Genomic DNA, 13,394 nt, shown 5'->3' on the forward strand with positions numbered 1-13,394 from the left:
AAGTACTCGCTGAGGGCACCGGGATTGGCCCTTCAGGTAGGCCTTTGTGTCCGGTGCTTAAGGCCTTTGTGTCCGGCGCTAAGTGTGGAGGCTGGTGAGCATTTTCAACTACACTCAGGCCTGCCGAGTTTTCTGAAAAGTGACATTTGAGTGTTGATGACTTCTTGAACCCGTTTGCCCACACAAGAAAAAGGTTCAAGGCCATTTTGATTCCGACTTATTCTTAATTATTTTTAATTATATTTGGACACCCTTTGCGCCCGCCAGAAGGTGGCGTACACGAGGCGACCCGTGTGACCAATGCCTTTAGCCGGCCCTGGCCTCACGCTCAGTGCGAGAGTTGGCCGCTCTGAACACTATGATCTAGACCCTGGTTAATGCATAGAATGTTTTAATAAAAAAGTTATTCTGAAGTTAAATTAAACAAATGAACGCATAGGGATTTATGTTATACTGGTCAGCGTCAGGTTTGAACCCAGAACCTTTTGCCTTCAACACAGGAGCGCTGATCATCCATCACATTTTGCTCCTCTTAACATTAACATTAAGAGTGTTTAGCAGATGCTTTTATCCAAAGCGACATACAATAAGTAAGTTTATCAGAAGGTGAAACAACATATCACTGTTGGCACAGTAAGGATGTTCCTCTACAGTGGACAGCCCTTGTTTATTTGTAGAAGCTTTTCAGTTCCTTAAATGAAAATCGAGTACCTTACCATTTAATTTTAAGTGCATGTTTTTAAGCTTTTATCTGACCCCAATTTTAATACGTTTATTCTCATTATGTAAAGTTTGTCCTTATCTTTCCAACCATATTTCCGTTCATAAAGTAATAAACAAATCGCTATGCTGCCCTGGATGTTCACTGCTTCACCTTGTGTCCCACTCCACCGCAGACCCTCCCTGCCCTGGCCGTGCTCGGTGGGGGGTCCGACGAGGACCAGGAAACCCAGTGCAAGGCCCTGGGTCCGGGGCCGTTCCCAGAGAGGAACCTCACCGCCGTCCACAACGCCATCCCGCGACGCCACTCCCAGTACCAGAGATACAGATTCATGTGAGCTCCAGACAGCGAGTCCACCTCCTTTATTGATCCCAGGGACATGTCAGCTACAACACTGTGAGTGTCTCCTGTTCCCGCCGTAGGAGGTACTGTGTTCCGCGCTCGCTCCTCCACAAGAGGAGATCCGCACCGCTGGCTGAACCGGAGAGGGCGGGCCACAGGGCGGTCGCCAGCCCCGCTGCGGAGACACACCGAAAGAACCAGAGCACAACGACCGGCCCCTTCAACACCATCGTGGAGGTCCGGACACACAGAGAGGTCGCCTGGTACACCCTGTAGGCTCATAAGCCCCCCCACCTTAACACTTTTCTGAATCATACTCAAACCACCTCTTTAAAAGATAATTGGCACTTACGGTTTCCTAAAACAACACCACCATTAAACAATGCAACACACCCCCTCTGCCTTACTGCGTTATCTTAAGCAGAAGATTGTTTTTTAAACTTTGAATATAAATTAGTATGTACAAGCTAAGGAGGGAGTGTCATCTGGCGTCGTTGCACGGAGGACGTCAGAAGGTTCTGTCCAGGGGATGAGCGCAGATGTACGCCCTCTTCTCAAGGATCTGCTCGGCGATCTTCTTGATGCTGGCGTCGTTGTTCTCTGGGGCGTCTGCAACACATAGGCGTGGGGTCGGGGGAATCGTGAGTTTGTTTGAACTTGACAACACGGTACATTTCTGTGCTCCGCATTGTTGTGTGACTGGTGAAGTGTTTTATTATGTACAAATGAAAACAACATGACCATAACAGGTGGTTGCTGACGGATGCCATGTGGATGGAGGAGTTCTGTTCCATTTCCGCAACACATGCCGGTCGTCTGTATGTTTGTCTGTTTCCGATTAGCTTCAGCTTGTACTCACGTTTCTGCAACTGGGTCATCATGTAGTTGTTCTTGAAGAACGCCTCGGCGCAGAACGTGTTGGCGAGCAGCACCTAGACGAGAGGACAGAGCAGGCGTCAAATAGGGAAGGCCCAAACGAGATGGGATGATTGCAGTCCTGGTGATCAATGTGCCTCGTTCACCTAGCCGCCATCTTGGTTCTCAATGGGTGGTGATGGAACTGAATGGGGGAACACCCAGCTAGCTACCTTCAGATCCAAAGATGGTGGCTAGGTCAATAAGAACCATTCAGTCGAAGTTTCCAAACATTTGTTTTAACTGTAAAAATATATATACGATAAACAAGATAGGATCTCGCCCAACTATGTGGGATTGAGGAGCATGTTTGGCCTGACGGCCAGCACATTTTGTTTGGTTTCCCTCTCCCTGGAGTATTTACCAGAAGAGAACCTCCTCAGGCCAGAACATACACAACACAGTCTGCTTTATTTTGTTTACAAGTACCAGGCCACAACAAATTTGGAGCCGAATAAAAAAGCCACTGGCTTTGGTTTAATCTCCTTCATCATATTTCCCTCCTCTTTCCTCTGCTCTAAGGTTGTGTGTCTGATTTAATAGGAACCATACCACCTTACTTGAACACAAACCAAGGCACCACCGTTTTATATTTTCAAACAACAGTACACAAACAGTTGTGTTGCAGTACACCACGGCAGTGTAAAAATGGTAGGCTTTAGCCGACACCATTCTTTAAACCAGAATAATTTATTAGTCCATGAAGACTCTCCTTACCATCAGATACGTTTATCGAAAATGACTTGCAGTGAATGGTCCGATACAGGTCATAAAGGAGCAGGGATGGGTTGGACTCCTTCAGGATGCTTACAGGTTGACTGCGGACATTGGGGATCGAACCCAGAACCTTTCGGTTCTGGGTTCGATCCCCAACGTCCGCAGTCTACCTGTAAGCCTCCTGTAGCCGCACCAGGGCTTCAACCATTTTGGACGCAAAACTTCAACGAGACACAGCTGAAGAAATAAAAGTTCAATCCAAAACAACGCAACTCGGTACCTCGTGGTCGTGGTTCCTCAGCCCGATGCTGATGGAGCGGCTGGCTCGGGACAGCACGGCCGTCATGGCGAACAGGTTGATGATCACGTCGGCCACGCGCTTCAGGACCAGCTGCTCGTCCACGATGGACTGGAACGGAGGCGCACGGGGGCAGGGCAAGGGCGTTAGCTTGTTGTGGTTTGATACCTGTACATCACAGGGGGAGGGCCTCTCCAGCAGCGAAACGCATACTGTGGTAGGGCCACACGCTGTCGAGGTAGGACTTGGTATGCTGCGCATGCCCAGGTGGAGCTAAGGCTTTTGAAGGTGTAAAACTTTCAAGTCCTGTGCCGATTTATCTGTATTTGTAACATGTAGGAGGTGAACAGTGATGATATCTTCAATTGATGTCGAAAAGCCCTCTTCACTTAAAATGTTAAGTTATACAGTCCCTCCAGAAAAACGCGATTATGCGATCGCATAATTCAACGCATAATCAGCCAAAGTCTGCATATTCATGCGAGGGGCCGCATTTTTTCAAATATGCCGCACTTTCACCGCATAAATTTGCAGATTTCCGCGCAAAATATGTGGGGCTTGCATGATTTCATAATCCCCGCATTTTCGTTGCAAAACAGTCACATATATCTTAGCAGAAAGTTTAAAAATGTTGCGTTTACTTCACACAAGAGCAGCCATTTCCCCCTGTTGCCATGGGAACGTTATGAGGTGACGCAATTACGCGACGTGAACGTCATCGAAAAGCTGCATTTTTCGCAAGTTCCCGCAATTTCATCGCATAAAATTGCATAAATGACGCATATTTCATCGCATTTTTTAAGAAAACGTGCCGCATAATCAAGGATTTTTGGCCACAACAATCACAAAAAAACGCTGCATTTTTCTGGAGGGACTGTTTATATGAATAGCTAATGGGACAGTGACCTTTTCTGGCCAAAACAATCTCTAGTCATTCATAAAGAATAAAGGGCAAATTTTGAACAGAAAACTCAGCCACAACAGATTATTCTAAAACTAGTTCACCTTTCCATATCGGTACAGCACACTCTCCACCGCCGAACCGAAGAGGTAGACATTTTGTTCCAATTTCTTGGCGCTGTCCTGTGAAGAAAACAGAACAGTCGGCGTCTTAAAAACGTTGTGTTCAGCAGCAGACAGGCAGGCAGTAGTAAGACGTCATTATATGGCATGCATGTCCCTATGGGCCCCCCTGATGGTGAAGCCATAGTCCTCTCGTTTACATATCCGCCATCACGTTGTGTTAGAGACATACGTTTCAATTCATTCAATTGTCCATGATTTTTTTAGTTAATATAATTTGTGTTTGAAATTGTAAATAATTACACTTGAAGAAAATACTTTTGTTTTGAGAATGCGTAGTCTTTTTGGATAAAATTAACAGCTAAATAACAAAATGGTAAGGTTGAAGCTAGTCTTATTTGTCCCAAAGGAACATATCTACAGCTAGCCGCGGTCGACGTATGCATCATTCATTGTGTGTCCAGTGCATCCCAAAGCGACGGCCTCACCGCCAGGCTGGGGTGCACCAGTCCGTCCTTGCCCGTCAGACCGTAGTCCTTTGTTCCCCCGAAGGAGCTGCGCAGCTTCTGGCCCATCATGCCCACGGCCATGCCCAGGTTCCCCCTCTTCATCTCCCTGGGGGCACACAGAACACAGGCTGGAGAACGGCCCCCCCACACCCCCAGGAGGGTTCCAGAAACATTCCGCAGAGCGCAGACGCTCACTTGATCTTTCCCGTCAGGATCTTTCCGGCGTACTGCATTCCCGTCAGAGCGATGTACATCCGGAGGATTTCATTGGTCCCCTAGAGGGAAGAAGGCGGGATTACCATTTGACTGACAGTTGAATGCAGGCCCCTGCGCTGGCTCAAGGTCACCAGAGAGGCTGTCACACCTGCTATGTGTTTTATATGATGAGTAGTGAGACTAATTAAGGAGACTAGTTACAGTTCAAAGGTTTGGAGTCACTTAGAAATATCCTTATTTTTTAAAGAAAACCACTGGTTTTTTTCAATGAAGATGACACTAAATATATTAGAAATACAGTCTAGACATTGTTAATGGGGTAAATGACTATTCTAGCTGGAAACGGCTGATTTAACAGAATATCTACATACAGCCACCATCACTCCTGTGTTCTAATGGTCCATTGTTTAGCTAATTGTGTTAAAAAGCTAATTGATGACTAGGAAACCCTCTGCAATTATGTTAGGGCATTTAAAAACTTTTGATAAAAGTGTGACTTTTCATGGAGAACATGAAATTGTCCTGATGCCCCCCAACTTAAAACGGTCGTGTATTTTGCATGCCACATCCGGGTCACATGACCACGACCACCGTATGTCTCAGCGTCAGCCCCGGCGGACCCACAGCGGGGTGCAGTGAGGCCCGGCCCGGGGGTTACCTCGAAGATGAGCAGGATGCGGCAGTCCCGGAGGTAGCGCTCATAGGCGTAGTTCTTGGTGAAGCCAAGACCCCCCAGGATCTGTAGGGCCTCGCTCACACAGACCCAGCTGCCCTCTGAGCTGAACACCTGCACACACACACACACACAATTATTATTGTTACTGCCATTATGTTCTAAACATATGATGATTAAACACCTGCACACACACACGCACACAATTATTATTGTTACTGCCATTATGTTCTAAACATATGATGATTAAACACCTGCACACACACACACACAATTATTATTGTTACTGCCATTATGTTCTAAACATATAATGATTAAACACCTGCACACACACACACACACACACACGTTATTATTATTACTGCCATTATGTTCTAAACATATGATGATTAAACACCTGCACACACACACACACGTTATTATTATTACTGCCATTATGTTCTAAACATATGATGATTAAACACCTGCACACACACGCACACGCACACAATTATTATTGTTACTGCCATTATGTTTTAAACATATGATGATTAAACACCTGCACACACACACACACACACACGTTATTATTATTACTGCCATTATGTTCTAAAAATATGATTAAACACCTACACACACGACCACACACACACACATTATTGTTACGATCATTATAAAAAGCAATTTCTACATAATTAAACATGCACACAACCACTCACGTAGTTATTATGACTACCGTTACATTCAAAACAAATAATGACTAAACACAACTGAATGCAACCACACACAAACAGTATTATGGAACCACTCACATAATTCTATCATTAATTATTCAAAGCATTATTATATAAAAAACATCCCACAGGACTGAACGTGCCTTAATAAACGTGATATAATGTCAACGGCTACACACGCATTCAGATCAGCATCAAGCACCCAGCATTACGGTCTGGTTTCTCCCCCTGGGGAGAGCAGAGTCTAATGCTGTAATCCATTTGGATGGTACGCTGGTACGTGCAAGTTGTAAGTCGCAAATCTCCCAGCTGTCTTGCGGCATTTCACTGAGGCACGCCCCCTTTTGGTCGGGAGTTCAGTGAGTGAGGCCGAACGTACTACTCGTCAACAAAAATGGCTGCGCCCGTAAAGAGATCTATTTTCTTTGTATTTGTTTCACATTTGGTCATTTGAATGTAGATTTTAAATGCTTTAACACACTTGATTACATTACTACTTTAAGCCGGTCACCAATTCATGCATTGCACGGTCTTGCTGCGCATGCAATACAATGTAAAGTTGTTTGTTTTCGAGCTGGTTTGCTAAAGAGGCTAATGTAGCTAACAATAACAATGACTAGCCAATGAGAAACGGGAAATATACTACGACCAAAAGGGGACGTGCGCCCTCCGCAAATTCCGCAAGAAAGCTGGGAGATTTGCGACTTACGACTTGCGCGTACCGGCGTGCCATCCAAATGGATTGGAGCATAAGCCCGGCCTCACCTTGACGATGGCCGCCTCCAGAGAACAGTCGGGGACCCCCGGCCGGTCCATCATGCCCGCCGTGAGGTAGGCCATGCTCTCCATCACGAAGGCGTTGGTGGCCATCAGCGCAAACTTCTCCTGCGGCCACAGAGGGGACGAGCCGGGGTAAAGGGCCGAAACGCATTCGATTCTAGATGGCAGGGCTGGGTATTGCCAGGTACCTCACAATTCAATTCAATTCGATTCTTTAGGTCTTCATTCGATTCGATTTTGATCCAATTGCTTCGATATCGATTTATTAATACGTGCGGATGACAAAAATACCTAAATATTATTTAAAATTAACCATTTCAAAATGAATTAACCATTTCATTGCGCTTTAACTAGCAAAAAGGGAATACACCATTGTATAGTATTGTTCCTGAGCTAAAATTGCAGCATAAAAGTAATAATCATAACATGGACAAATGTAAAAGGGCATGTACATTTAGGCATACTCGCTTCTAGATTACAGTGACTGAGTATGCTTCATTTTTTTTCTTTTTTTTTTAATGGAAATAATCGATTTCAAACAAGTTCTGACTCTAAATTGAATTGAGAACAAATGAATTGCAGTGCATTGATGAATCGATATTTTTACCCAGCCCTACTAGATGGACTACCAGAGCGCTTTATACTCGCCCTAAAACCACACCTTAAAAGCAAACACAATCCTCAAACCAAAAACCCAACCCCCACAAGTAGGAACCCTACCCCCTAAAATCAAACCCCACCAATAAGAACCAATATGAATAACTCAAACCCTAAAACCTGACCCTCATTAGAAGCCTAATTCTAGAAGATAAAACAAACCTCAAACCCCACTAATAACAACCCCCAACCCTAAAAACAAACTAACACTAAAACGAAACCCTCAATCCACCCAACAGTAATTCTAAAAACAAACCAAAACCCTAAAACCATACCAAAATAACTACATTCATATTTTGTTATGACTTTTATATCTGAAATCTCTGCCTTGGTTGATATAGTAAAACTGCACTTTACCTGGATCATCCCAAACTCACTCAGCTTCTTGTTGAACTGCTTCCTGGTGGTGGCGTACTCTGCTGTCATTTCTGTCGGGGCAGAAGAGAGGCCAGTGTATTAGTGTCTCTCACACACACACACACACACATGTCTAAAAGCGTCCATGTCAGCAGCAGACAGCCATCAGCACCTGTGTCAGCCTACCTATCAGCTTCTTCATCATCCCGGCTCCACTGCTGCCCATACTGAAGCGGCCTGAGTTGAGGATGTTCATGGCGACCTGTTAACGGACGAAATAAGGGATTTAATCAATCAAAATCAAACTTCATTTATACAGCGCCTTTCATACTAAATTGCAATACAAGGTGCTTAACAATGCAATCAAAATGAATAAAATGGATTAAGAGAAAGCTGAATTAAATGGTTATGTTTTAAGGTTTCTTTAAAAGGGTGTTCACACAGATTGTAAAATGTGAACATCTACACCTAACGCGCCCATATTCTTAAAACACGATCAAAAAACGCCCGTGTGTGTGTCTGCTACCAAGCGGTGCGTTGGGCTTCCATCGCGCACACTGACAAGGCACCAGGCACTAGCAGGGTCCCGACAGGCGATGGCCGTCGGGGGGTTGTCCAGCCTGTGACACAGGCTGCGCCGATAGAACCAGTACCTTGAATCCTCCTCCCACTTCACCGATGACGTTCTCCAGGGGCACTGGGACGTTGTCGTACACCACTTCACACGCTGGGGGAGGAAACGGGATTAAACTGGAGTTCGTGTTGACCCTTGACACCCTGAGGCAGCAGCCAAGCGAACACCTGCTGCCAGCCAATGGCAGACCGGTAAAAAGCAAAATCGGGGTTACATGTTCAAATAATTGCGTGGCTGGTCGATCTTTCCGCTACATTGTGGACCATGCTATGTGCAATTCTAGCTATTTTCCCCTGAAATTGATTGGTTTAACCGGTAAAAAAAGTGACTTAATTTAGACGTAAGTATATGAGTAGTCCATTCATAGCACATGCTCTCATTCAATCACAACCAATGAAAACAAATGTTGAACAGCCTAATTTTCAGTGTTCTAACGGTGATAATAACCTTAGTATAAATAATACAATCAAGAGCCAATCAAGGCAGTTCAACACCAGTCAGAGGTCAGCAGCAGCAGAGGGGAGCTGAGGAAGGCCTTACTGTTGGATCCCCGGATGCCCATCTTGTCCTCGGCCAGGCCGCTGGTGATGCCTCCGAACGCCCGCTCCACCAGGAAGGCCGTCATCTTATCCTTCTTCACGCCCTCCTGGTCCACCACCTCCATCTTGGCGAACACCGTCATGATGTCGGCGAAGCCGCCGTTGGAGATCCACATCTGAGGACACACACACATACGGACACAGACAACACAAAGACACACACGTACGTACAACACAGATAACACACACACACACGCATACAGACACAGACAACACAAAGACACACACGTACATACAAGACAGGTAACACAGACACACACACACACACACAGGTGGGTTTTAGCTAGAGGTTCAGGCGAAAGTCGTAGGCCAAAATGCTCTTCCTGCCGCCGTGCTTGTCCCTACCTTGGAGCCGTTGAGCAGGTAGTGTGTCCCGTCTTCGGACAGAGTGGCACGGGTCGTTACGGACGCAGCGTCGCTCCCGCTGGACAGCGACGACAAGATAAACACCCGAGTTAAAACACTCTGTGTCTCCAAACAAGGAAAACGTGGATTGAGGAAATAAAAAAACTGTATAGTAGTAGTTGTGAAGAAGGGCTCATATTGTATTCATTCACTTTAAATATCTTTTTAATTGAACTGTTATTGCAGAGTATGTTTCTATTGATTACTGTCTCCTATTTCTGTGACCATAGAAAGAGTTCAATGGGTTTATCGGACATGTTGAATCAACTAATGTTGTTTAGATTTTAACAGCGTACACGTGACCACAAACTGGACTGGGGTCTGGGTCAGTTTCACTTTTGCTCAAAACTCAATTTCGTTGAATTTCCGCGTAAATATTTCCCTCAAGTTGTGGCGTACTCACAACAGAGTCTACGCTAGCCGTGCAGCCTCACTGTTCAGCACCAGCTCCCATCCCTGGGTTCACCCTCACCTTCCGGGTTCAGTGAGGCAGAAGGCCGCCACATGCTCCCCCGATGACAGCTTAGGGAGGTACTTCTCCTTCTGGGCGTCCGTCCCCGCGATCAGGATGCCCTGTAGCAACACAGTCGTCGATTGATTGATTGATTGATTGATTGATTGATTGATTGTGACTTATTTCAAATTTGCAAGAAAAACATGTGTCATCAATTGTCAGAAACAGAAACAAAGATCTTTTTTCTTAACACAAACATTGTTTCATAGCGTTACCACACTTACACCTGGTGGTATAATATCACCCCTTTAAGGCCCCAGGTAGCTATTCAGCCAGGAAAAGAGCAGGTATTGTTCTGACCTACGATCCTATGGGTCGCTCCCTCGCTCTTTCAATCCACTGTCCCGTCGATAAAGACTCAAAAGGCACACAGAAAATATAATGTGAAGACGACGCGTTTTGTGTAGGGGCCATAAAGCAGACATAAATTGTCACGTGACGATTCTATCACCATGAAGTCATTAAGGTGATGGTTTTACGTGACTGACAGTGTTTTACAGTCCTATCAGGGGTTAGGGCATGACGCTCTGGGATGCCTACAGATAAACGGCAGACATTGGGTACTGAACCCATAACCTTTCCTTCCGGCTGGGAGTCAAACAGCCTTACCGCTCGTTTACTCAGTCCAAGTCAAATTAAGTTTATGCGACTCCACAGAAAATACAAATAAGGACTGTGACTTCCATCTTACCTTGAGGCCGATGGCTTGATGAGCAGCCAGGGTGACGGCGATAGAGCCGTCCAGAGCCGTGATCTCCCCCAGTCGGGCGTACATGGTGTTGGACAGTCCAAGACCCCCTGTTGGGAGAAATAATAAGGCAAAGGGTTTATCTGGCCATTTCAGAAAGCTGCAACTACACCAGTAATTCAAGGTAACACCAGTCATTTCTAATTGGTTTTAAAATGTGTTAGTTTATATGTTTATGTTGTTATTGTTTTCTGTTTATATTATTACTTTGTTCACATGGTACTCCAGTGCACGTTGCAGTGGAACTGAGCAATATACAGTTACTGTTTGAAAGAGCTCTCAAACAGTAACTGCCGATTGCAAAAAGGCAGAAAACTAGTTTGAAAATCAAAAATATTTTAACTGTGTGAAATTCCAGGTTGATCGATAGCTGACCTCACAATCCCACACATATACAAGTGAGTGAGTTCAATACATATCATCATAAAAATTAGTCAACAACATAATGAGTCTGTTCCTTGCATTTAATATGGGGATTGTGTAATAGGGCGTGTACATCGCAATGACATGACATCGCAATGTCATGTCGCAATGACAGCCTTGTACGGTCATTGTTTAGTAATTAATCATAAAATGATCTCATTATGTCATTATGGGGAGATATCGTTGTCTTTGAAACTCCTACAGTGTTTTTTAATGTGAGACATAGCAAAATTCAGAAAGTTATTCAATAGCTATAAATGGTAAATGGTATATGCATACTGCATATACTGCATTGTATAGTGCTTTCCTTACCAGTGGCCACTCAAAGTGCTGTACAATATTGCCTTAACATTCAACCATTCATACACACATTCACACACTGACGGCCGTGTCAACCACGCAAGGTGACAGCCAGCTCGTCGGGAGCAGTCAGGGTGAGGCGTATCGCTCAGGGACACCTCAACACTCAGCTAGGAGGAGCCGGGGATCGAACTAGCAACCTTCCGGTTAACAGTGACCCGCTCTACCTCCTGAGACACATTGCCAGGAGGGGTGTGTCTGTGTGTGTGTGTGTGTGTGTGTCTCTGTGTGTGTGTGTGTGTGTGTGTGTGTGTGTGTGTGTGTGAGCCACCTTACCGTACTCCTCCGGGACCTGCATCCCGAAAAGCCCCAGCTCCTTCAGCCCGTCCAGGGTCTCCGCGGGGATCTTGGCGTCCTCGTCGATCTTCTTCGAGTCCACTGGATGAGGATGCAGGGTTTTACAAGGTCAAATCACACAACGTTTTGAATGAAAGACCTACAGCTGGTCACGTTGTGTCTCTGAGCTCATCGCTTGCTTTTCTGACTCACCATTCTCGTTGAAGAACTTCTCCACTGGTGCAACAAACTGGTTTAATTCCTCGAGTTCTTCATTTCCAATCTCTGGATAAGGGAATACTTCTGCCTTTGAAAAAGGCACAATGTTACATTACAATACATCCTTAAGAATAATTGGTATTCAACAATGGCACAGTAAAATGTACTTGTGGGTTTGGCAGCCTGTCAGATTAAATATTTTCACAGGGCATAGTCCTACAACTTCAACAGAACTGTAGCACATTATTCAGTAAAAACACGAATATAAACCAGTCATTAGCCAGTGCTCACCTTGTTGATCTGACCCAGGAACAGGTCCTTGGCATAAGCCAGACTCCTCGCCTGTGTCCTGAAGCAGCGGTACTGGGGAGGATGAGGGACAAACTTCCCATTGTACCGAAGGTTGAAAGCAAGTAACGACTTTACGATATCGAAAGATTTGGAGTTTATGAATCTATTCAAACTCATGGTTGAGTATTATCTTTAAAAATGTTGACTTAGTCTTGTATAACCCAGACGCTTCTGACTCCCTCTTGATACCTTTCACCTACTTCTGTCGCCCGGTGATGACGTAGGGTTCACGTAATCCATGTATTGTTTTTTTATTTGTTTAATACCGATTCTCTCCACACGGTGGCGTACTCACATCAATGAATGAAATGTAAAACTTTCGGATCGCTTTCATTGAATCCAGTGGTATTGAGGTAATGTTCTTATTGAGAGAATTTCGGATACAACTGTCTGTGTAAACCATTTTGCAAAATAATATATATTTAACACAATCCCCCATACACACTCCCACATACACAAAGACGCGCGCAAGCAAATACAAACACACACACACACACACATACCCACACACAACTATAAACACAACTATAAACACGCACGCGCACACTAACACACACAGACACACACGAGCACACACACACACACACACACACGCACACACACACACACACACACACACACACACACACTCATATAAACACTCACCCACACACACACACACACACACACACACTCACACACACACACACATACACACACACAGCATTGCAGAGGGACGGTGATGAAGCAGCATAGCTATTACGGTATATAATTTTATTCAGCGTTGTCAACAGTGTCACAGTACTAGTTTTACATCAATAATAATTGATCTACAATAATAATAATAATAATAATAATAATAATAATAATAATAATAATGATAATAATAAGTCTTTGATCTACAATAGAAACTCAGTGAATAATAAAATAAGAGCAAACACCTTTCCCTTGGAGTTATACAGTGG

The 13,394-nt window shown here is 44.7% G+C and overlaps 1 protein-coding gene across 1 annotated transcript; it reads right to left on the reverse strand.

The window, feature by feature from the left end:
• Positions 1-619: 619 nt before the first annotated feature.
• acad9 (acyl-CoA dehydrogenase family, member 9) lies at positions 620-12,649 on the reverse strand. Its single transcript, XM_079748050.1, has 18 exons — positions 12,391-12,649; positions 12,094-12,187; positions 11,881-11,982; positions 10,765-10,871; positions 10,032-10,132; positions 9,500-9,578; positions 9,096-9,270; positions 8,575-8,648; positions 8,108-8,183; positions 7,922-7,992; positions 6,893-7,012; positions 5,400-5,528; positions 4,721-4,800; positions 4,505-4,631; positions 3,999-4,076; positions 2,976-3,104; positions 1,923-1,995; positions 620-1,672 (listed from the first exon to the last, which is right to left on the reverse strand). Exons 1-18 carry the CDS (start codon positions 12,565-12,567, stop codon positions 1,572-1,574), a joined length of 1,893 nt encoding a protein of 630 aa, XP_079604176.1. The 5' UTR covers positions 12,568-12,649; the 3' UTR covers positions 620-1,571.
• Between the last annotated feature and the right edge of the window lie 745 nt (positions 12,650-13,394).

Source organism: Pollachius pollachius (assembly GCF_949987615.1).
Source record: "Pollachius pollachius genome assembly, chromosome: 12".
Lineage (NCBI taxonomy): Eukaryota > Metazoa > Chordata > Actinopteri > Gadiformes > Gadidae > Pollachius > Pollachius pollachius.

What these genes read in the sequence shown, in the direction of transcription:
- acad9 (XM_079748050.1), bottom strand. Translation starts at nt 12,567, where the DNA reads ATGAGTTTGAATAGATTCATAAACTCCAAATCTTTCGATATCGTAAAG. An exon ending in TCCTGGGTCAGATCAACAAG is followed by an intron (nt 12,188 to 12,390) that starts GTGAGCACTGGC and finishes CCTTTTTCAAAG; the next exon opens with GCAGAAGTATTCCCTTATCC. An exon ending in GTGAGTTTGGGATGATCCAG is followed by an intron (nt 7,013 to 7,921) that starts GTAAAGTGCAGT and finishes CTGTGGCCGCAG; the next exon opens with GAGAAGTTTGCGCTGATGGC.